We start from the raw sequence: 20,253 nt of genomic DNA on the forward strand, positions 1-20,253 counted from the left end.
TGGCCTTGGGCGTATGCCTGGAGGCCACGGGAGGACGTCAGCGAGGAGCCTCCATGGAGCTGCCGCCGTCCTGTGACCCCTCACAGGCCCCCTCAGGCCGCAGCGGCCTCACCGGGGTTTCACGGAGGGAAGCGGTTTTGAGACCGGAGCAAAGGCCACGGGCAGAGGCCGAGGAGCGGAGTTTCAGATCAGTTTACCCCTTCACCAGGCGGGAGGAGAGACGAGGTCTGCTGCAGCTGGATTCACAGCAGACTGCGTAGCCCAGGGCAATGGAAATGCTTCGCTGCCGCATCCAGCCCATTTTCGTGCCTCCCGGCTTGTTCCGGGCTGCGGGGTTTTGCTTTTCAGTTGCAAGTGACCCTCGTTTATGGAGGGTGCTCTTCACAGCAGGGCCCTGATGGCCCATTTAAAAGCAAAAGCACTGCTGGGCACCCCCGTAACCGCCCCCTTAACCTTTGAAACGCCTCTCAATTCACTCCGTCCCTTCATATGCTGAAGTCCCCCTCCTTGAGCCCCCCGCGCCCCCGCCGCACGGCGCACGGACTACAACTCCCATCAGCCCCCGCGCGTCCCCGCAACGCGGAGGCGGCTCTGCGCTCGCGAAGCACGCTGGGAGTTGGAGTCTCTCTGGGAGGAGACGGGGGTGTGACGAGCTGTGCCTTCTGATTGGCTGGAAAACGGGTTAGGGCGGGTGCAAAACGGCGCGCCGTAATTAGGCGAATGGCGATGGAATATATGTGAGTGACGAGGCGCTCGGCCAATAGGAAGAGGAAGGCGGGCGGGCGGGAGAAGGCGCGCGGGTTCGAAGGCGCGGGAGCGGTGGCGGTGGCGGTGGCGGTGGCGGTGGCGGTGGCGGCGGCGGCGCTGGCGCTGGGGTGAGGGGGCGCGGCCGGGCCGGGCCGGGCCGGGGGCTCGGAGGGTGCTGAGGTGCGTGTGGGGGCCGGGGGTGAGGGTTTGGCGTCGTGTCGAGGCGCAGGGCTTGTGTTAGGGGGAACGAGGGGTGCGGGTGTCGGGGCCTGGTGCGGTTCTGAGGTGGCTGTGTGGGCTGAGGGGGGGAGTCGCTGGGCCCAGGGCCTGGCGTGGGTGTGTGTGAGGGCTGTGGGGCGTCGACGGGGGGGTTTGGTGCGGTGCTGAGGTGCAGCAGGCCCCACATACCGGTGCAGGTGTGATGAGGGACCGGGGTGGTGTAGGGGTGATGGGGGCGGGGGGGGCAGCGTGGAGCCAGGCCTTGGTGCTGGATCAGGTGCGGGGAGGGGGCTGCTGGGGGGCGTGGGGCGCTTTGGTTAGGTCCTGGGGTGTGGGAGAGGTGTGGGTTGCTGGGGTAAAAGGGGCTGTGCTCCAGCAGGGTGCCAGTGGGGTGTGAGGGGTGCTGGGATGAAGGTCTGATGCCATAGCAAGGTGCGGGGCTTCTGGGGTGAGGGGCTGGCTGGGAACTGGGCTGTGAACATTTTGGGAAGGGGTGTGGGTGGCTGGGGCCGGCAGTGGAGAGCTGCTCTGCAGAGAACTGTCGATGGGATCCAGAGGTTCCTAGTGCAAGTTACAAGGATTGCTCCCCCCACACGTACACCTCGACTCTCCTGCCAACTGTGTGTCCTTGCCTTATCCTCTCCCTTTCATCTGCACCTGATATCTTATTTCCCAGGTACCCGCAGGCTTGTTATTGTTGCCCTGTGCCTCTAAGGTATTGCCTGCCCTCTCTTCAAGTTCCCCTCTGCCAGCACTGCTCTGCGCTGAGGTTGTACAACTCCTGCTGCAGTTATGCAGCTCCAGGCTCGATCCCCTGCCACCACTTGTGTCCTGGGTGGTTCTGGGCTCGACAACAGCTTGTCGTGTCTGGGCTGTCATCAGTCACCACTTCCCCAAAACCAGCAACGCATGAATGCAGACGGGTTAGGAGGAACTTCCCCCTGCTGGCAGATTATTGAATAAATTATTCTTTGTGGCATTCTAGCAGTTTATACATATTTATTATTAGTTCTCTTGGATACAGGATATTTGTTTAGTCTGGAGTTTCAGTAGTGAAAGGCCACATAACACAAAAGCGAATGTACGATCATTATCTCGAACTGGAAGAGTTGGAACAAACCGTGTCGAGTGTTTAAACTGGTTTAAATGGCTACTGCGTCAATGAAAGCTAAAAAAGTGTGGTTTATGGTATTTGGCAAGAAGGGAGCTGGGAGAGAAACTCTAAAAGTCTGTTGGGTAAAGAGCTGTCTTGGCTGGAAGGTAAATGCCACCATGAAATCCTCACGGGAATAAACTGACCATGAATGTCAGCAGGAGCAAGCAGGTTTCTAGGAACCACGTTAGTGAGGTCTGGAATGAGCTTTGCAAGAGGAATGTGAGACACAGAAAGTAAAACTCGTTTCTGAATTATCTGACTCCATTTTAGAGCAGGGACTTTAGGATGCGTTTGTCCATGATGACAGAATCGGACTTGACCTGGAAGATCCTTTCTGCATGCACTTTTTTTATGGCTTACGCTCAACTGAAACGCAGCCCGGTGTTGTTCTAGTCTCTGTCATGCCTGAACTGCTTCCACTCAGTGTTTTCTTCCCAGTCCCCCACCTTCTCTTCCTTCTTTACTTAGTTGTTTTTGTTTGTTTTTTAACTAGAAATCTATTTCAGGCTATTAAAAATGTGTTCTTGTAGGCGCTTTGGTGAAGACATGGCAGCTGTTACCCCACAGAAAAGGAGCCGTAGTTCTACCGGTACCGATGGGTATGTTAACTTTTCCATAGATTTTTTTTTTTCTATAAAAACAACTTAATTGCTGCATGTAGAACAAAACAGATGTTTAATATCCTTGAGAGCTTTTAATGTAAAGTGGAAAAAATATTAAAGTGGTTGTGAGACACAGGTAGCATCACCCCATGTTTATTATTCAGTGACTGGTATCATTTTTGTATTGTACTGAGCATCTTGAGAGATTTCATCTAATATATAGGGAAACCAAAGCTAAAAATGATCTTAAATCTGTAGCATAGCACAGAATTAGAAATGAGAAGAGCCGTTACACTGACCTGACACTTTGCAGGCCCATGTTAGTAGGTTGCATTAGTTTGCATTAGGGCATTTTTTTTTCTTTTAATAAAAGAAAGGTATCTTGTTTTGGCGGTCACCTCTGTCAAGTGCATATCCCTGTGCATGACGTTCATGCACAGACCTAGCTCTGAGTAGGTCACAAAACCAGTAGAAACCTAAAACCTGATTGTTTAGAAACTTAAGGAATAAAATCCCTGATGTTTGCATTTCTTTGTGGTAAAGCCTTATTCTTTCCCATTTGGAAAGACTTTGATATACAGTACAGAAATACTGAGGTCTGCACAAATTATCTATTAACACTAGAAGACTGTTCAGAAAAATAGTTCCTTTCTTATGTACACCTACAAAATTATAGATTTTTTCTTTTTTCCTAAATCTAGCAGAGGAGAAGCCACTTGCTGTGAACAAAAAGCTGAGCTTTAAATCCGAAAGAACAGCTTGTTTCTTGTTCTTCCGTAACTCTACCAGCTGAACAGATTTTTCTCATGCTTGCCCTGTACTTCCCCCTCAAAAATATTTCTGGAGGGGGGCAGACCAAGAGTGAAGTTTGACATCTGAATTGGAAGGACAAATTCTTGAGATGGAGTGTAAATACTCCCTGAGGAAACGCCTCGCCGCGTTGTGTGCCAAATACGTTACAGCCAGGAACGGCTGAATATCAGTGTACATCTCCTTTTGGGCAGTAGGTTCAGAAGCTATTGGTGATTTACTGATGAGGTTTTAGATTCTGAAATAGCTGTCGGGGTGAGATTTCAGTGCGTGCCTTTCAGAAACTGGTGTAAAATATTGTGAGATCCCCCCAGCATTATCAGTCTTACGTACGGGGCTGGGGGATGCACAAGCTTTTTCAGAGGCACGAATCTGAGTTGACAAAGTTGGCCTGAAACAAATCAAACTTTTTTTTTTTCTTTTTTCTCCTTAATCATGAATAGTGGTGATCCTGTCAGCAGCATTCCAGAAAGTAGAATGACTGTTGTTCCCAGGTGCTTTAACAAGTTCAGGCAGGAAAACAGATTTGCTGTTTAAAAGAAAAACAACAAAAAATGTGGAGAATGGTGAGACAGTCTTAGGCCTTTTGATATTTGTATATTATATTCTGGTATTTGATATTTGTATTTGTTCCAAGGCATATACCAGTACAGGCAACTAGGCTGAGTGAAAATTAAGTGTTATTTAAGTAAAACAATAATTGAAAAGCTTTCAGTAGTATATGTGATGTTTTGCTCCGTAATTATTTTTACAGTTCATCCTTAGCCTGTGAGACTCCTGTGAAAAAAATGATGATAGGCTTTGCTGAAGGTCTGTCTCCACTCAAGAAATCAAGAAATAATTGGTTTGCTTCTCAAATAAAATGGTCGTCTAGCTCCAGCGATGAGATGAAAGAAAATGAGACTGTCTCGGTGAAGCCTGCGCTGCCGGGGAGGCTGGATATTTCACCCCTTCAGGCAGCCAGTGTTCCCACAGCTGTGCAGAGGGAGTCCTCAGGGAAATTATCCCCAAAGGCCGCTTCCTCGTACAAGCCCCTTGTGCCTGCGGTGTCTTTTTATAGCAAGGAAAAGCGATACCTTACTCCTCTCGATAGGAAACGACTGAACGAGAGCCATCCTTTGGGTGAGAGGGACAGGGATGAAAATCTCCCAGCTGCCAGCAGGACTGAGAAGATGAACAACGTGAACTTGAGCAGGAACAGAAGCTCGAAGCCAACCAAGCACGCAAGCAACTCCAAGCATGGCAAAACTGTCCCCAAAATGCTTAAGAAGGCAAAGGGAGAGATACCAGTGGGAAAACCCAGTGTGGAGAAAGAGAATGCGAATTGCCTAATTAAAAAGAAGATGGATTCGCCCTTCAGAGTCCTAAGCATGACAGTTAAACCAGCCCTGAAACTCCAGATGGGAGCAGCGTTCTTTTCTGCCAGGAAGAAATCGCACTCTAAAAAACCAGTAGTAGACACTAAGTCTCTCCAGGGTCTCCCCAAATCCCTGCAAGAAAACGATCAGCCTGGACCACCGACAACTACAAAGTCTAATTCAGCCGACAGAAACAACATTCGTGAGGCAGGTGGTGTATTGAGAAGTATTTCTGTGCCTCAGAAGAAGGAAAATGAAAACAGGGAGGACTTTATTAGCCATGCAAAGCAAGAGAGAGATTCAGCATGTGGAGGAAAAACACCTCCACAGAAAAGCGGAAGCGCCTCTGGTCCGTTTTGTACTTCCAAGTCTGCAGCTGCAGGAGACAGCAATGCAGAGGATCCGGTAAGTAGAGGTGCCACCAGGACCCGCAGAGGCGTTTGGGTGACATGCACAGAGCTTGCTGAGCAAGCCGGAAGTAACAGAGGCTCCAGTTATTCGGACATAGGGTGTTTATTTAGATATGTTAGTGGATTTTGCCTAGGAAAACTTTCACAGATTTATTCCTGCCTTCTGAAGGTGGAAAACTGTGGTAAACTTTCAGGAAGTTCTTGTCAGCATCGCTGTCTGTCACTAGCTCTCTGTTGCGGTGAAATATTCCATTTATGAGGGCTGAAAGGAAAGCTTTCTGCACCATGTTTTTGCAAAAGACAAGATGTATCCCCCCCCCCATGATAAAGGGCAAAGCTGAAAAATAAGTTTTCAAATGTCTCTTTTTAGAGATTTCTCCTGGGTCACAAGATTCTGCTTGCTGGTACAGCCTGTGCTGTAATTCAGGCGGCGCTAGCAGGCTTTGGTCTGGTCTGGGATTATCTTTTTAGCGATTATTTTCTCAGCAGGAACGATGTGTGCTAGTTCTGCAGCTCCCTTCTCCAAGGAAGTGAGACTAAGCCCCGGGTTCTCATGCTTTAACAAACCACCAGTGAGCTGGTCTGTGTTTGAAGAACTGTGACCTTTTTGTACATCACTGAAGAGATATAAGCAATTTTTATCTGTTGCTCCCTTAGCAGTGAATACTCCCGGTGATAGAAAAGCGTTGGTTTGGTTGATATTTTTAAACACACATTTGATTCTTGTCCGAATATGTTTAGCAGTGCTGGAATGGTTAAACTTTACACTGAATCTCGCTTATTCCCAACCTGCTAATGCTTGCCAGACCTCGCTTTTCATTTTATGATTTGCTAGAGAATTGTTTACCTTGGGACGTGGATTTCGCTTTCTAATGCAGGGCTTCGGTGTGTAGGGTAAGGGTGGCAATGGAACGAGTGCAGCAGTAACGTACCAATTCGGAACAGGTTTGCAAACTGTTTCATGACACTTAATGTCCTATTTTGCTGTTGCATTCTGGCATCCGAAATGTAGGAAAAGCCAGTGGAATACTACCGTAGTATTTTATCCTAGGCATTGAAAGGAAGCAGTGAACAAGATGGGAAGCTGTTTTTATAGGGCTAATGTGTTTTATATTCTTGTGTCGATTCACTGAAGGACAGTTTATTGCCTCCTTTGTTCACCTGCACTGTTTTAGTATCTCTCTCACATTCCTGACTTGATTGTCCATATGTTTTTACAATGCAGCATTAATAAAACACAAATGTTAGCTTGTGCAACCTAATCTTGCACGTGCAGTAAAAAACAAAACCAAAAAAAACCAAACTTGAAAGCATTTGATTCTGCTGTGATGGCAGTTTTTTGTGTTGGCAAACTGTTTCTCAGGGGTTAACCAGAAGCATGGAGGGTTTGAAAATGGAACTTCGTGACTGCAAACCGAATACAGATCAAGTTTGGCCTTGATCTAGTCTCAGATTCGGTTACAGCTGGTTGCTTTACCTGGTGACTGTCTAGGGTTCCTCATGAGATGGGGAAAAAATACACTGTCATATACAAAAAGAGCAGAGTTCAAGGCAAAAATCAATTTGGCAAAGCTTCATTTTTACAGAACGTTTGCGAGAGGCTTCCAAAAGCTGTTAAGATGCGTAGCTATAGACAGAGAATGAAGCTGAGTCCCAGAAATGCGAAGCTGAAGAAATGCTACAAACCTCTGCAGTTAAGATTTACTTAAAAACAAAAGAAAAAAAAAAAAAACCCGCATCCTGCACTAAAGCAAAAGCAGGGGCATAAGTAGGTGTTAAGAATCAAAACCCAGGATAATTTTTTGTCAGGAACTTGGTCTTACAGTAGCCAAAGGCAGGCAGGTGAGAAATGCCGATGGTACTCCTTAAGGCTGCGAGTGACCTGCAGGAAATGGAATTTTTCCTCAGTCCTGGGGTGCAATGTTTTCAGCAACATTTTCAAATTTGGCATTCAGGTGGAACTTTAATAACGGTGAGAGGGGTCGTCTGCTAAGACCGCGTTTTGTTATTGGAAGAGGCAACCGTTGGTAACGCTTTGTAATCGATTAATGCTCATTGTGAAGGTCACTTGAACTATATGTGATTCTGTAGCTGCTGTCTGAGAACTTAATCAACTGGAGAGTTTTCTTTTTTGCCCTAAAAAAATTGTCTTAATTTATAGGATGTTGATGAAATCAGTTCTTCTACAACCTGCGAGTCAGATGATTGCATTATTCCTTTGAGCCAGCCTCCGTGTAAGGTGAATAAGCGAGGTAAGTTGGATTATACATCTCTTGGTCTATGACTTTTGATGCTGGAGGAAAATGAGGCAGAAGAGACTTTGACAGTCTCTTTGGTTACCTGCTTTTCCCCAGCAGGATCAACTCTGCTGGATTCCCATGTTGTCCTATAACTTCGGGTTTCAATAAGCTGGATGGTAACGATGGAGATTCTGCTGTCTCCTTGACAAATCTGGTTTAATGTTAAGCAGTACGTAAATTGTTTTCATTCTGATGTCTAAGCTGTCTTTCCTCTTTGCTTTACTACATAGCCCATTCCCAGTACGATGTGGGAAATTGCTGTATTTGAATCCTACTATTAGGTTTTTCCCCATTCTTTTCTCCCTGGACTATTACCCTGATTCTTTCAGCTTTCCTCTTTAAATCTTGATTTTGTTTTTTTAGGCATCTTTTTCACTTATTTATCTTCTCCGGACTGAGCCATGTCTTTGCTGGTGTGGTACTCCCAAACAGAACTGCACCTGAGCCTTACCAGCACTAATTAGCAGGAAAGGAGTAATTAATACGTTTCACACGCATACATTTCCACAGGAAACTTTGTTTGTGAGATGTCTTTGGTTTGAGGCAGACAGTAACCCAAGTGTTTTACACGCAGCTGCTGCCCAGAGGGTTGATCCTTATCTCTTATTTTGCCCCGCTTGTTGTTAAGTGTAGTATTTCCCCTTATCCTTATTTCAATCTATTTTGTTTCTGCCCATTTTCAATGTACAAATGCTTTTTCAGTTTAACTTTTAAATGCCCCTATATGCTAGCTATTATCTACGAAGTTATAAGCAAATATTATTTTTTACTCCTGATGGTCACTGAGGAAAATCCACTCTGTACTTTTTGTTTCAGCAGTGAATTATTAACAATAATTATTTGAATATGGTATTTTTTTTTTTCCGCAGTTAACTTTGCCCCTTTTCTCATGGTTGGCTTACAGAGACTGTATTTCCCTCCTAACGCAAGGGAATTTTCAGAAGTTATATATTAATTTTAAGACACTTATTATTTTTCCTCTCAGGAATAACAAGGGCTAACAAAAAGAAAACATGTTGCTTAAATATTATTTTATTAAAGCAAAATAACGTGTTGGCCTCTACCTGCTGTCTCATCTTCCAAGTATGCACTAACATGTGCCAGTATGTTTGCAGAAGTTGAGGTCATGTTATTTTATCCTAACTTCCTGGTTTCTCCATTTTTCCCTTTTAAAAATAGGCCGCATTCACTATTCTAGCCTCGGCAGCCCTGCGTTAATTCACCCTTGCTAGTCCGAAAAGGTCTAATGGATCTGAGTGTTTCCCCACCATCTTTCCCCAGCTGTGGAAGCTGGTATCTCCTTTGTGTCTTAATTGTGCTCATGATCTCATCACAACTAATTCTTTTATCGATGACTGAAATAAAACGGCACTAAATGTTTTGTCATCTGGTTTTAGTGTTTCCTCCTCTTTTGGTAGGAGAAACTTCTGGGTTTTCCTCTTGCTGTTACAGGATGCTCTCCTGGTTACGGTGGCCTTCCCAGGTAGAGCTCACTTGGCAATTTGGCATTTCCTTTCAGTCCTTCATGTTGCTGCTCTGCTTTCCCCTGGTTTCTATTCCCATTGTGATTCCTTGAGTTTCCAGTGAGAGAAAAAGTAATGATTTAGCCGTGTTTGTCTCTTCCTCCACTTCTTTCTGGCACATCTGGTCTTAATCTGTTTCTTAAAGAAATTGCCAGTGCTCCTTTAGTCTTGCTTCACATGGGAACTTATTTATCCGCTTTTGGAACTTAGGGAAGTCTCTTTTCTTGAAGGTCACCCTTTCTCTGCTGTGCCTCCTCTTGTTCTGAGGAGTGGCATGCTTTTCTTTCTGCTGTCTCCAGCTCTGTATAAAAGACTCCTCTTGCTGTGTTTTCCACCTGTTTATAAAGCTGTTGCCATCACATTCCCAAAGACTGCCTGACATTATTTGCCTGCTGGGGCTTTTCCCAAGAAGTGTCTTGGCGCTCTAAGATCCTGCATTTCTAGGAAGCCGTAGGCTTTTTATTGTTTATTATTGTCGTCTTCATGACTCCTCACGATCTTTTCCACTACTGATGTTAACAAGAGACTTTTTTTATTGTGTCCTGTTCCCTAGAAACAACTGGTTCATCTTCATGGTATGTTTTTTGGAGGCTGTTAGGGCTGTTTTTCTGCTTATGTACTTTACTATGTTTCTGTAACTCCAAAGAAGTCTCTATTTGTGAATGCAGTCAAAATATGAGAGCATAAAGCAGTCTAGTACCTAAAACTTTTTACATTTGAGGGAAAATATATTCCTAACTAACAATTTGCTTGGTTTTACTTACCAAAGCCTTTTCTAAGGTATCCTAAACCTTGCAGCTTGTGTGCTGTAACCTAGTGCTGAGCCTGTCATTTCCCAGCTTCTGTAGGATGAAGAAGCTAAGGGTTCAGGCTGCCTCAGCCAAAATAATGGAAAACGGAGAAAGCTCTGCTTGATTAACACTCTTTAAATAATAGCCAAGGAAACACTAAACTGCTGCAGCAGAAATTTCTGCTTGATATAATTCTTCATGATTCCAGTGTGAGAAGGGAAAGCACCAGATAGCCTGATCAATGTCACTTCAGTGGACTGAAGGTAATTATGGCTGGATACCACGCATGGACATAACCTTTATATCCTGCAGCATCAACAGCTTCCTGGTACTCTTATAAGCTCTTGTCTATAGAGTTCAGTTTCACCATTGTGTGTCGTTTTTGAAGTCTCATTGGTGTTCAGATTTCTGTTTCCCTGTATTGATGTGTGCTGCAGCTAAAAAGGATTCTAAACCACAGTAACTTCACTTGTCTTTTCCAGCATCTCCTTCAAATGCTGTCGTCTACCCCATTTTCAGTGCACCCCCTACCAGCAAGAAAAGGTAGGTTAATCTTTGCTAACTCTCCAAACATGATCAGAAGTGTCGTAGCTGGAGAATCGTTTGTTGTTTTTTTTTTAAAGAAAATTATACTAGTTCTAAAAACAATAGCTTAGCTTTCTCCCAATCTGTGTGAGGTTTGGGAGTCTGAGGGTATTTTGGGTTTGTTTGTGGGTTGTTTTTTTTTTTTTTTCCTTTTTTAAAAAAAGAGAAGATGAAAGATTAAATTTATGTTGGTTTAGGGGGATTCTAGCCTGTGAATTAAGAAATACATATTTGCTTACTGCCTGTAGTACACTTTCCTTGTGAATTTGTACATATTATTGAGTTGATGGGCTTTACTTTTTGAACTAAAAAGGAAATAATGGTTTTCTCTTAGCTGTTGCTAATGATAAAATCATTAGAACAAGGGGGACTGTTTCAGGATATATTCATCACCAAGAATGGCACAGCCTTGGTGGTGTTTGGGCCCTGTAGAGGGGTTTTTCTTTATTTATCCTACTTCTGTCTGTTCTGTATCTCCATATCTGGAGTGTCCATAATGAAATTTTCAGTCTCTCTACTGGCCCTTCATCAGGGACCTGCACCTCCCGTCAGCCAGAGACCCTCAGCAGCACTTAACTACGAACTCTGAGTTGGTACCAGAGTTGTCAAAATGAATTGTCTTTACTCGGACAGTTTGGCAAGTGCAGTGGCACAGTATAACATTGCCTGCTGGCCATACGATGAGCAGGGAGGCATTGCTGTCCCTCCCCAGAGTCTAATAAATGGTGTGGGTTTCTCTATATACGTTTAAGTCGGCACTGTAGATGGCAAACATGCGTGTTCATGAGTTTACTACACCTACACCACCACCCAGCACAGCAGCGATGCCTCTGGCGTGGGCATTCTTGCCATGTTTGAAGCAATTCTGTGTTGCAAGCAACCTTTTGAGCTAAGGTTGTGTACATCAGCTACAGCGTGTGAAAATTCGACTCGACGTTTCACTGGGCCAGTTAAACTGCGGGTCCCTTGTTGAGTAACGCTGGAAAGGCTGACGGGGCAGGTCAGTAACTCTGCTCCGGCCAGTCTGTGGCTTTTGCAGGAACTGGCAGCTTCTCTGTCTCTGTCGTGCTCAACCTCATTTACCAGTTAAACCGACAGTATTAACTTTTAAACTGTTAAAATGACTCACTTTTTGGGAAGGCGCTGGCTTATTAAAGTTGTATGGAGCTAAAGATTTTGGAAAGCTTGTTTACCTGCCTTGTGCTGGTGTTGTAGAATACCCGTGTTCTTTAAATTTAGTGTCAAACTGATCTCTCTCTGCCATCGGGTTCATTGCTTTTCTGTAGCAACTCTTCTTGTGATATGCTTTTGGAGATATTATAGGTATTATTGACCAACAGTATATAGATATTATTGACCAACATCGTCACTGTTAATAGATATTATTGACAACATCGTCACTCGGAGTGCTCTCCGAGAAATATCTGTGTGCTATACAGAAATCACCTGAAGCGCAAAGTAACTGCACTGGTTGGGTGTGTTTTGTATTGCACTTTTTTTTTTTAACTTGAGGAATTTTAGTAAGTAGCATTAGGTAGCAGCATGCTCAGAAGTTTTGATCTAGGTGCCAAAGTTCTCACAATAAAAATGGGTGAAAAGGATTAACGGAAGCACCTGCTCCTCTTCCACTTTTCCATGCTCACCTGAGTGGGTCTTTCATAAGTCTGCTGGGTGATTTTTTGATAGTTAGCGTGAGGGAAATGAAGCACAAGCATGTGAAGCTTGCTTTTTTGATTCTGTAAAAACCATGATCTTGCTAAATTACTTGCAGGCACTGGGACTCTTTACTCACAAGGCGTAATTGTACTACCTGATGTCCGTGCTTCTGATTAGCCGCTTTCTTCAACTAATTTGCTGCCGTACTCGTAGACCTCTAGTGGAATTGCACTTTTCTCCCACTCAAGAACCAGAGCTACTAATCCCTCTCCCATATTGAATCAACGTCTTGATGCATTTTGTTAACAATTCTGAGCAGAGTTTGTTGTGACCATAAAAAAAAACCCACTTAAAGTTGCTCCTAAAGGAGCCAAAATAAACCTTCCAAGACTTGTCGTGCTACTGTAGTCCTCTGCCACAGAAGTGTTGAAAGAGAGATCTGATTGCAATATTTGCTTTGCTTCCTCATGTGGCTTTTCAACTGCATTCCGTGGTGCAAGTGGAACCCTGGAATGTGTGGAAATCCTGGTGTTTGTGATTAACTGAAAATCAGTCTTGGATTTGCAGTTGTCTCTTGGGAAGCTGATGAGGACAAGCTTTTCCTACATGAAGTCTCTGCTTTGGAATTTCTCCTTAGTATCCAAATCTATAAAATTGTTTGGTGTCTCTCTAAATTAGTTCCATGTTAAGGTTCACTGCACAATAGTTACAATTTCCCACTTTAAGATTGCTTAAGAAATGCCACCTTACGTAGGGAAGTCTAAAGGTAGGTTAGAAAAACTGCGCAATTACTAACACCCCTAACAACGTGCTTCCCTGTAGCTGAAGCCCACGTTGTAAGCTTGAAAATTCATATAAAGCCTCCGTGTCTGGATCTGAATATGAAAAATTCCCCTTGGCCTTGCTTCAGTCTGCTCCCCTCTTTGGGAAGCTGTCCCTGCTAGATGGCAGAGGAGAGCTTAGTCCCAGCACCAAGGGTTTTTCCGGAGATGCTGCTGATCCCCTGCTCTGAGGGTGGTGTTGGAGTGAGGGGCTGGGACTTGTGCTGGTCAAGCAGTGACTCTGTGGGGAAGTGATCTTGGGACCCCAGGGGCAGATGGGAGTGTGGGCTTGAGACCAAGCTATGGCGATTCTCAGCCAAAACCTTGTCACAAGTTCTTGTACACCTTGATCAAATCCTAGATGAAATGGTTCGTAGGTTATTGGAGTTCAATTTTTCATTTTCTTCCTTTTTTTTCCCCTGGAGGGGAGAGTGGTGCTGATGCGGTGTGCACTCTACAGTCCGCTTTCCTCACAAAACGGGAACACTTGAAGCTTTGTAAGATGATTTCAGATGATGCTACTTCCCTTGCTGAGTCTGTCAGGCTAGGACCCGTATCCTTGCCGCGTATCACACTGTCCAGAAGTCTGGCACGGATCCCTGAGCTGCTCAGGCCAAGCCGTGGTACTGTGGGTTGCAGCGTGGTCCCGCAGCGAGGCACGTGCTCCCTCTGCCAGCTGTGCTGACGTTCCCGGGTACCACAGCCACATCTCCCCGTGTTCATCTCCCCGAGCCCTTCGATTCGCTGGGGACTTCACAAACCCACAGGCCTCCTCGACCCATCGAAGGGTAGACGTGTTTTAAGTGCGTGATCATAGCTGTAGTTTTATGCACAGATTAAACAAGTTAGGAGCATGTCTGTGGGACTGTTGAGGTGAGACTTTTGGTTTTTTGGATCCCAGTGAGGCTCAGTGCAAGATGGCCAGAGCTGAGCAGCTTGCTGCTGCAAAACTCTGAGCCTGCGCAGGAGTGTTTTGGATGTCTAGAGGCACGTAAGCAGCGGTTTGAGGAGAGAGCTGCTGGACTTGGGCACCTATTTCTTCACCCACAGTTTCCATACTTCATGGACCTGGCCCTCTGCCTCTCAGTTTGTTGTGTATCCCTTTGTTCAAGGAGCTGCTGAATTCCCAATAGGCTGGAAATAGGATGGCTGTGGAGGTGGGAGAGGTGCTTAATCAAGAGTTATTTAACTTCTGATGCAATTGTGGCTCTTCCTAGAGCCCCTCTCCTTCCCTCCCTCCCCCAGAGGAGCCAGTACCGCAGCTGTCACAAGCTTTGCTGTGCCTGGCTTAGTTTGGAGTGTCACTACCCTGCCCTAGTATCCCACATGTAACGTTAACTGTTGTCTGCAGTGACTAATTTTCATCTCTCTGAAATGATTTTCAGGACGCAGGCTACGCTGGATGAACTGACTTCTCCATTTGGGTTGAGCCCACCTGCAAAAACATCTCACACCTCGCAGAAAAGCAAGAAGACGAAAGAGCTCTGCAAGCGCTCCAGTGATCAGATGATCATTGTAAGATTCCCCGCGGGGTGTGCTGGGTCCTCGGGCTGGCTTGGCGGTGAGGAAACAAGAAATATGTCTTGAGGCTAACCAATAAGTAGATTTCCTTGCGTTTAAACCTCAAACCAGCCACGCTGCATGACCGTAACAGGGCAGTGATTAACATGCTTAGCACTAGGCGAGGACAGGGTAGTAGCTAGGAAATAGGTTGTTAGGGTTTCCCTGGGACTAGCGCTTCATTACGTTTTAGAATTCGAAAGAGATTTATGGAACATAATAGTAAAAAAAAAAAAAAAGAACAAACAAACCCAACAAACAACCCAAAAAGAAACTCAGCCAAGCCTGTATGGATGCTATAGGAGTGAATTTGGCTGGATAATTTTCCTTTCCCACAGATTCCTGGCCCGCTGTGTGAGCAGGGTCAGCGCAGCACTGCAACCACAGCGGCAAACGTGAGCCAGGGCAGCACGGGAGCAGGAATGTGCGACCGAGAGCTGAGCCCGAACGGAGCTCGCTCTGTTAACGAGCGGGTGCCTCTTCGGTAGCTTCACGTTTGCCTTCCCGCTGTTGCCCTTCAGCGTGGAGTACTGATCTTGGAGCAGGAGGAGGCCAAACGGTGTTATTGAGGCTCGCCTGTCATGTAGCCATCACCCATATGTGTTTCCAGAAAATACGCCCTTAGCGATGAGTAATTATTTAGGAAACCATTTGTTCTCACTTGGTGACATGCAGACTTTTTCAAGCCTGTTTCCTGAGGGAGCAGGGCTTATGTGATCGTTCTTGTCTGCTGATCTGCCCTTTCTAGCACCTTTTGAGTCGTTTGGATGATTTCTGTCAACTTTGAGACCTCACAGATACAAATTTTTGAGTGTGTTGAAGACTGGTCCTTGTGGAAGGGAGAAGGCCAGATGAGTGCCTGCGCTGAGGGGAAAGCAGCAGCATGTCCTCAGCAGTCCGGCGAGCCGCGAGCTCCAGCCCTGCCTGGCACGGCTCGGCTGGCTGGCTGACTGCTGAGCCCACGAGGGACAGACTGTGGGTGCCGTGACATGGGGGGGAAGCCCAAACTGGGACGTGGGGAGGGGAAAGCAGCTGCTGCGGCAGCAGCCAGTGCAGGGAAATAAGATGAGTCCGTAACAAACCAGGCTTCGCTTCCCCTCCCTACTTAGAGCGATCTGCTGTTTGCTTGCACAACTGGCATTCAGTTCCTTCTCTTCCCCTCCCTGTGTACTGACAGAGATAAAAATGATAATTTTTTTTATTTGTTTGTTTGTTTTTAGATTTATTATTTCATTTTAGTTTTATTTATTTTTACATAACTCCTATAGACTTCTCATCAGTTTTCCTTTTGTTTGTTGTTTTTGTGGTGCTCTTTTTAGGTTGTTTCCTCAGTGAGGATGTTGCTGATCTATTTCAAGGCTCGTTCCAAATAATGCATTCATTGTGTTCCCTGGCTAATTTAATGCTGTGTAGTTCTAAATATTCTGCAAATAAGCAAAAGCTTGTCCTCCTCTTCACAAATTAAAATGAAAACAAATACGTGAAATCTTTGATGATCGTTACTAGAACCAATTCTCAACCTCACTCCTTAAACCGAACAGGGTTTTGAACAGCCTCAGAGCGCTTAGCTAGCTCTGTTTCTCACTAGGATGCCGGTCAGAAACATTTTGGTGCCGTAGTTTGCAAGTCGTGCGGCATGATCTACACGGCCGCTAGCCCGGAGGATGAAGCCCAGCACATCCAGCACCACGAGAGATTCCTCGAGGGACTCAGATACGTGGTAAAAGGCGATGGCTGCGCTCGCAGCTCAGCCGAAGAAGACGGGGGGGCGGGGGGGAAGTGGTGTGTGATATCCAGGTACAAAGTCGAGACAGCTGCAGGCAAATGTTTTGGCATCCAGAGGGGAGGTTAAAGTGTAAGTTAGGCAGTTCCAGCAACTGTCTGCCTTCATCAGTTTGATGAATGTGACTTGACTTTATTCCTGAAAGCTGAGGGGGTTCAGATTACAGCTTCAGCTGCCAGAGTCTGCACTGAATCACTTCCTCTCGCTTGCTAGACCACTAACTTGTTGTTTGTTTGGGTTTTTTTTCCCCTCTGTGGCAGGGTTGGAAGAAAGAACGGATTGTGGCAGAGTTCTGGGATGGGAAAATTGTATTGATTCTTCCAAATGACCCCAAGTATGCCGTCAAGAAGGTACATGTTTGTTTATTTTGGGGTTTATATCGTAGATTAGCTTTCTGCTGGCTCAGCTCCCAGAACTACCTCAGTGTGTGATCATACATCGCTTGCCAGTGCACGGGGCGAACAGGAGAGCGGAGTGGGGCTGTGGCAGCAATCGGGGTTGCTGTGGACACCCACCCTGACACATCCTAACCCTGCTCCCTGTGCTGAAGCTCTTGTTCTTAAATGACCGACATAACCCGATCCTTTCCGTCCCAAGGACTGGGGTGAGAGGCAGGTGTGCTCTGCAAGAGGTGTAGAGGGATGAAGACACGAGTGAGAGCCTGTTCTTTAATGTCCCTACACAGTTAGAGCCTGATCTTGTGTAAGCACAGGCTTATTTGGGGGAAGGAGTCCCCTTTCTGACAGCTTTCACACCAAAGAGCGCGCGTGTTCGTTCCTAACACACCTCTCTCCGGTTTTGTTTTCTTAGGCAGAAGATGTGCGAGAAATTGTAGATAACGAACTGGGATTTAAGCAAGTTTCTCTGAGCTGCCCAGCCAAGACTAAAATATACTTGTTCGTGTCCAACGAGAAGATGATTGTTGGGTGCTTAGTGGCTGAATCAATCAAGGAGGTACGTGTTATTAATTGTATGGGGAGGGGGTGAAACTGCAGGCTAATAACTGGGGCTGTTCGCATAAGCCTGTGTATTGGAAATCCTGGCTTAGCACGGGAGGGGGGAAAATAAAACTAAGGAAATAAAAAAACCCGAACAAACCCACCCCCCAAAAAACAACAAATAAAAAGAAATTAAGGAAAAGCTTGTGCTTTTGTCAGGATGAGACGTTGCTGGCAGGAGTTAGTTGAGTTTGCACGGCTCATACTGCAGCGAGCTTCCACCTGACCCTGGTCTGGGTGCTGGTTTATGGGGTGGCCTGCCCTGTAGGAGACGGCAGAAGGCAAGGCTGGGAGCACGGGAAGGTCGGTGGCTCCGCGTCCCGTCGGGAAGGAGCAGTTTGCTGCCTCTGCTCATCCCTGCAGGCTTTCCGGGTGCTGTCTGAGCCGGGAGCCGTGCCGTCCCCCCGCCAGGATGCCCTGCAGCACCACCGGGCTTGGTGCTGCTCCACCAAGCCGGAGCCCGCCGTCTGCGGCGTCAGCAGGATCTGGGTGTTCGGCCTGAGGCGCAGGAAGGGCATCGCCCGTCGCATGGTGGATGTGGTCAGGTAGGGAGCGGCGGGGAGCTGGGAACCCAGCCGGGGTTTATCCCTGGGGGCGGGCAAATGATGATTGCAGCAAAAAGCGTTTAGAAGGAACTTACGGAAAGGGATAAATTTGTATCGTTAAGCACGTCTGACATCCCCACTTCATAGTGGAAGGACGTCAAGCAGACAGATATTCTATGTATATCTAATATTTGAGTAATATTTTTATTGAAAGTCTGACACGACTGCGGGCCAAGCTGTTAACTGCTGGGTATAGCTGGAACACAGAGCTACGCGGACTGGATTTTCCAAGAGAAACTGTGCTTGTTGGGAAAAAAATATTCTACTTTTTTGTTTGGTTTTTAACTGGACAAGTTGATGGGCCCAAACACTTGAGGCAGGAAATTCCAAGCTTTTCAAGCTCAGACCAAACTGGGAGGAAGACTTAAAACCTTCCCCTCGTCCGTTAATACAAACTGCCTTGAGAGGGAGCTTGGTAGTCCGTGCGCCGTGGACCATCTTTGTGTCATATCTGCTCGCTGTGTGTCTATCAAATACAGACGTATGGAGTATATGAGTATATACATTTTTATGTAATCAGACATGATTGTAGCTGGAGCTCAGTGTTCTTGAAAATTCATCGGCCGGTGTTCGGTCTCCACTTCCTCCTGTGGTTAGCGGTTGATGTGGCAGCAGACGTGCTACCTCCGTGACGCCTTCCAAACCCGCAGGACGTGTGAGCCAGCTGGACCTGGGTGACCTGTGGGTGCCCACGAGAGTCCTGGCACTGCTGAGGGGGACTTCACTCGGGAACTGCTCCAAGATATTTAACCAAAACCTCTGGGTTTCCATGTAAAACTGTATTTGGGGGTTTTCCGCCTGTATTTGGTCTTACATTTATCCTCCTTGCTAATTTTAAAATGCCTCCTGGTTCCTGGTTACGCCAGAATCCAAGAGGGCAAAACTGGCATCTCGCAACTAGCTTCTCTGGTTTGAAAGCAAAGCGACAGAAGCAATAACAGCTCCCTACAGAGGAGGGCTGGGGGGGAACACCCCGGCCGTGTGTTTTAGGAGTCGGATAAAGCAGCCGGCTGTTTGCAGTGCGCCAGTATAGCTCTGCTCTCTCTTTCAGGAGCACCTTCATGTACGGCTGCTACCTGAGCACCGAAGAAATCGCCTTCTCCGACCCGACGCCGGACGGCAAGCTGTTTGCAATGAAATACTGCCAAACCCCTAACTTCCTTGTTTACAATTTTATCTATAACAACTGATTTGACTTGATTATTACAAGTTGAGGTTTGTTTAAATCCTCTAAAATAATTTGATGTTTAAATTAACACTGAAGCGTTGTTGCCTAGCTAAACGCTGTTTTCCTGCTGAGCGCTAGTTCTTCCTCCCCTTGAGAGCGAGCTGGGGGAGAATGTGTCACTTTGTGTACAGAGTTGTGTTATGTTTTAGTGTGTGCTGTGGAACCTTGCTTGGATTTCAGGTAGGTTTCTTTTTTTTCTGAAACTAAATTTTATTACGAGTAACTTAATTTCTTTAAAAAGTTTTAATTAATATAAAGATGGCTGTCTTCTCCCCTGACTCTGAGCTCTCTGCAGTGTGTGCGCTGTAAAAGGCAGGGTACAAGCAGTTGCTAAATTTACGCACAGAGTATAAGATGTCTTTAAAATGACTGACTCGTGGCAAGGGTTTCCCCCAGGGCATAAGGCCTGGAACCCTCACGGGGTTGTGCTGCAGGACAAGCTGTCACGAGGGTTGCGGGCTCAATAAAATGTGCGAATGCTGCTGCTCGAGCTTGTTTCTGTGGACAGAAGAGATGTGGGAACGCTTCCAGCGCTCTCCTAAGTTGAGGAGTTCAGAGAAGGTAGCAGCGGCTGCTTGGGGGAGCAGGAGAAATATGTGGTGCAACCGCTTTGATTCCAGCCAGCTGAGGGCAGGAATTTCCCCAACCAGCAGGTTGCTTTTTTAAAAAAATCCCCAAAAACCTGTTTTAGTGTTTTGTTTTTTTTTTCTTAACCTTCTTTTACTGTGGTATGATTCTGTTGTAACAGCCTGTTGTGTCAGGAAACCTCCTCCTTGAGCTTGCAGCTGCTCTCCCTCGGTAACGTTCTGTTACCCAGGGGTTTTTGCCCCCAACCAACTCAACACCACAAATACTTTACACAAGAGCTTACACATACCAGGCAGGGACACACACCCCCTCCTTAGGAAAAGAAAAAGCACCACTTGTATAGTGAGATTAAGGAATAAAACAAACTGTATTTCTAACTGAGGCAAGAGTTTTAAAGGAGCTGTAACATGACAACTAAAGGTACAACTATTGCACAGAGCATGTAGCTTATTTAGGATCTAAATGTAGTACACAAAACAGGTTTTGTGTTTTAGGAGTAGCCTTACTCTTCAA

At 46.1% G+C, this 20,253-nt stretch overlaps 1 protein-coding gene across 3 annotated transcripts; it reads left to right on the forward strand.

Annotated features, from left to right (window-relative positions):
- The first annotated feature begins 78 nt into the window (after positions 1-78).
- On the forward strand, positions 79-20,048 carry ESCO2 (establishment of sister chromatid cohesion N-acetyltransferase 2). 3 transcript variants are annotated; one of them, XM_072858163.1, is made up of 11 exons: positions 79-225; positions 2,653-2,721; positions 4,289-5,297; positions 7,464-7,554; positions 10,399-10,459; positions 14,364-14,493; positions 16,127-16,258; positions 16,582-16,671; positions 17,132-17,275; positions 17,683-17,864; positions 18,976-20,048. In XM_072858163.1, exons 2-11 carry the CDS (start codon positions 2,669-2,671, stop codon positions 19,112-19,114), a joined length of 2,031 nt encoding a protein of 676 aa, XP_072714264.1. In that variant the 5' UTR covers positions 79-225; positions 2,653-2,668; the 3' UTR covers positions 19,115-20,048. The 3 variants fall into 3 exon arrangements, with proteins under 3 accessions (XP_072714264.1, XP_072714263.1, XP_072714262.1); XM_072858162.1 differs by lacking the exon at positions 79-225 and adding an exon at positions 889-927 and having other exon boundaries at positions 18,976-20,047; XM_072858161.1 differs by lacking the exon at positions 79-225 and having other exon boundaries at positions 2,549-2,721; positions 18,976-20,047.
- Positions 20,049-20,253: the final 205 nt, after the last annotated feature.

The sequence above is a fragment of the Ciconia boyciana genome, chromosome 3 (genome assembly GCF_034638445.1).
Source record: "Ciconia boyciana chromosome 3, ASM3463844v1, whole genome shotgun sequence".
NCBI classification, from domain to species: domain Eukaryota; kingdom Metazoa; phylum Chordata; class Aves; order Ciconiiformes; family Ciconiidae; genus Ciconia; species Ciconia boyciana.

What these genes read in the sequence shown, in the direction of transcription:
- ESCO2 (XM_072858161.1), top strand. Translation starts at nt 2,639, where the DNA reads ATGTGTTCTTGTAGGCGCTTTGGTGAAGACATGGCAGCTGTTACCCCA. An exon ending in GTGTAAGGTGAATAAGCGAG is followed by an intron (nt 7,555 to 10,398) that starts GTAAGTTGGATT and finishes TGTCTTTTCCAG; the next exon opens with CATCTCCTTCAAATGCTGTC. An exon ending in CCAAGTATGCCGTCAAGAAG is followed by an intron (nt 16,672 to 17,131) that starts GTACATGTTTGT and finishes TTGTTTTCTTAG; the next exon opens with GCAGAAGATGTGCGAGAAAT.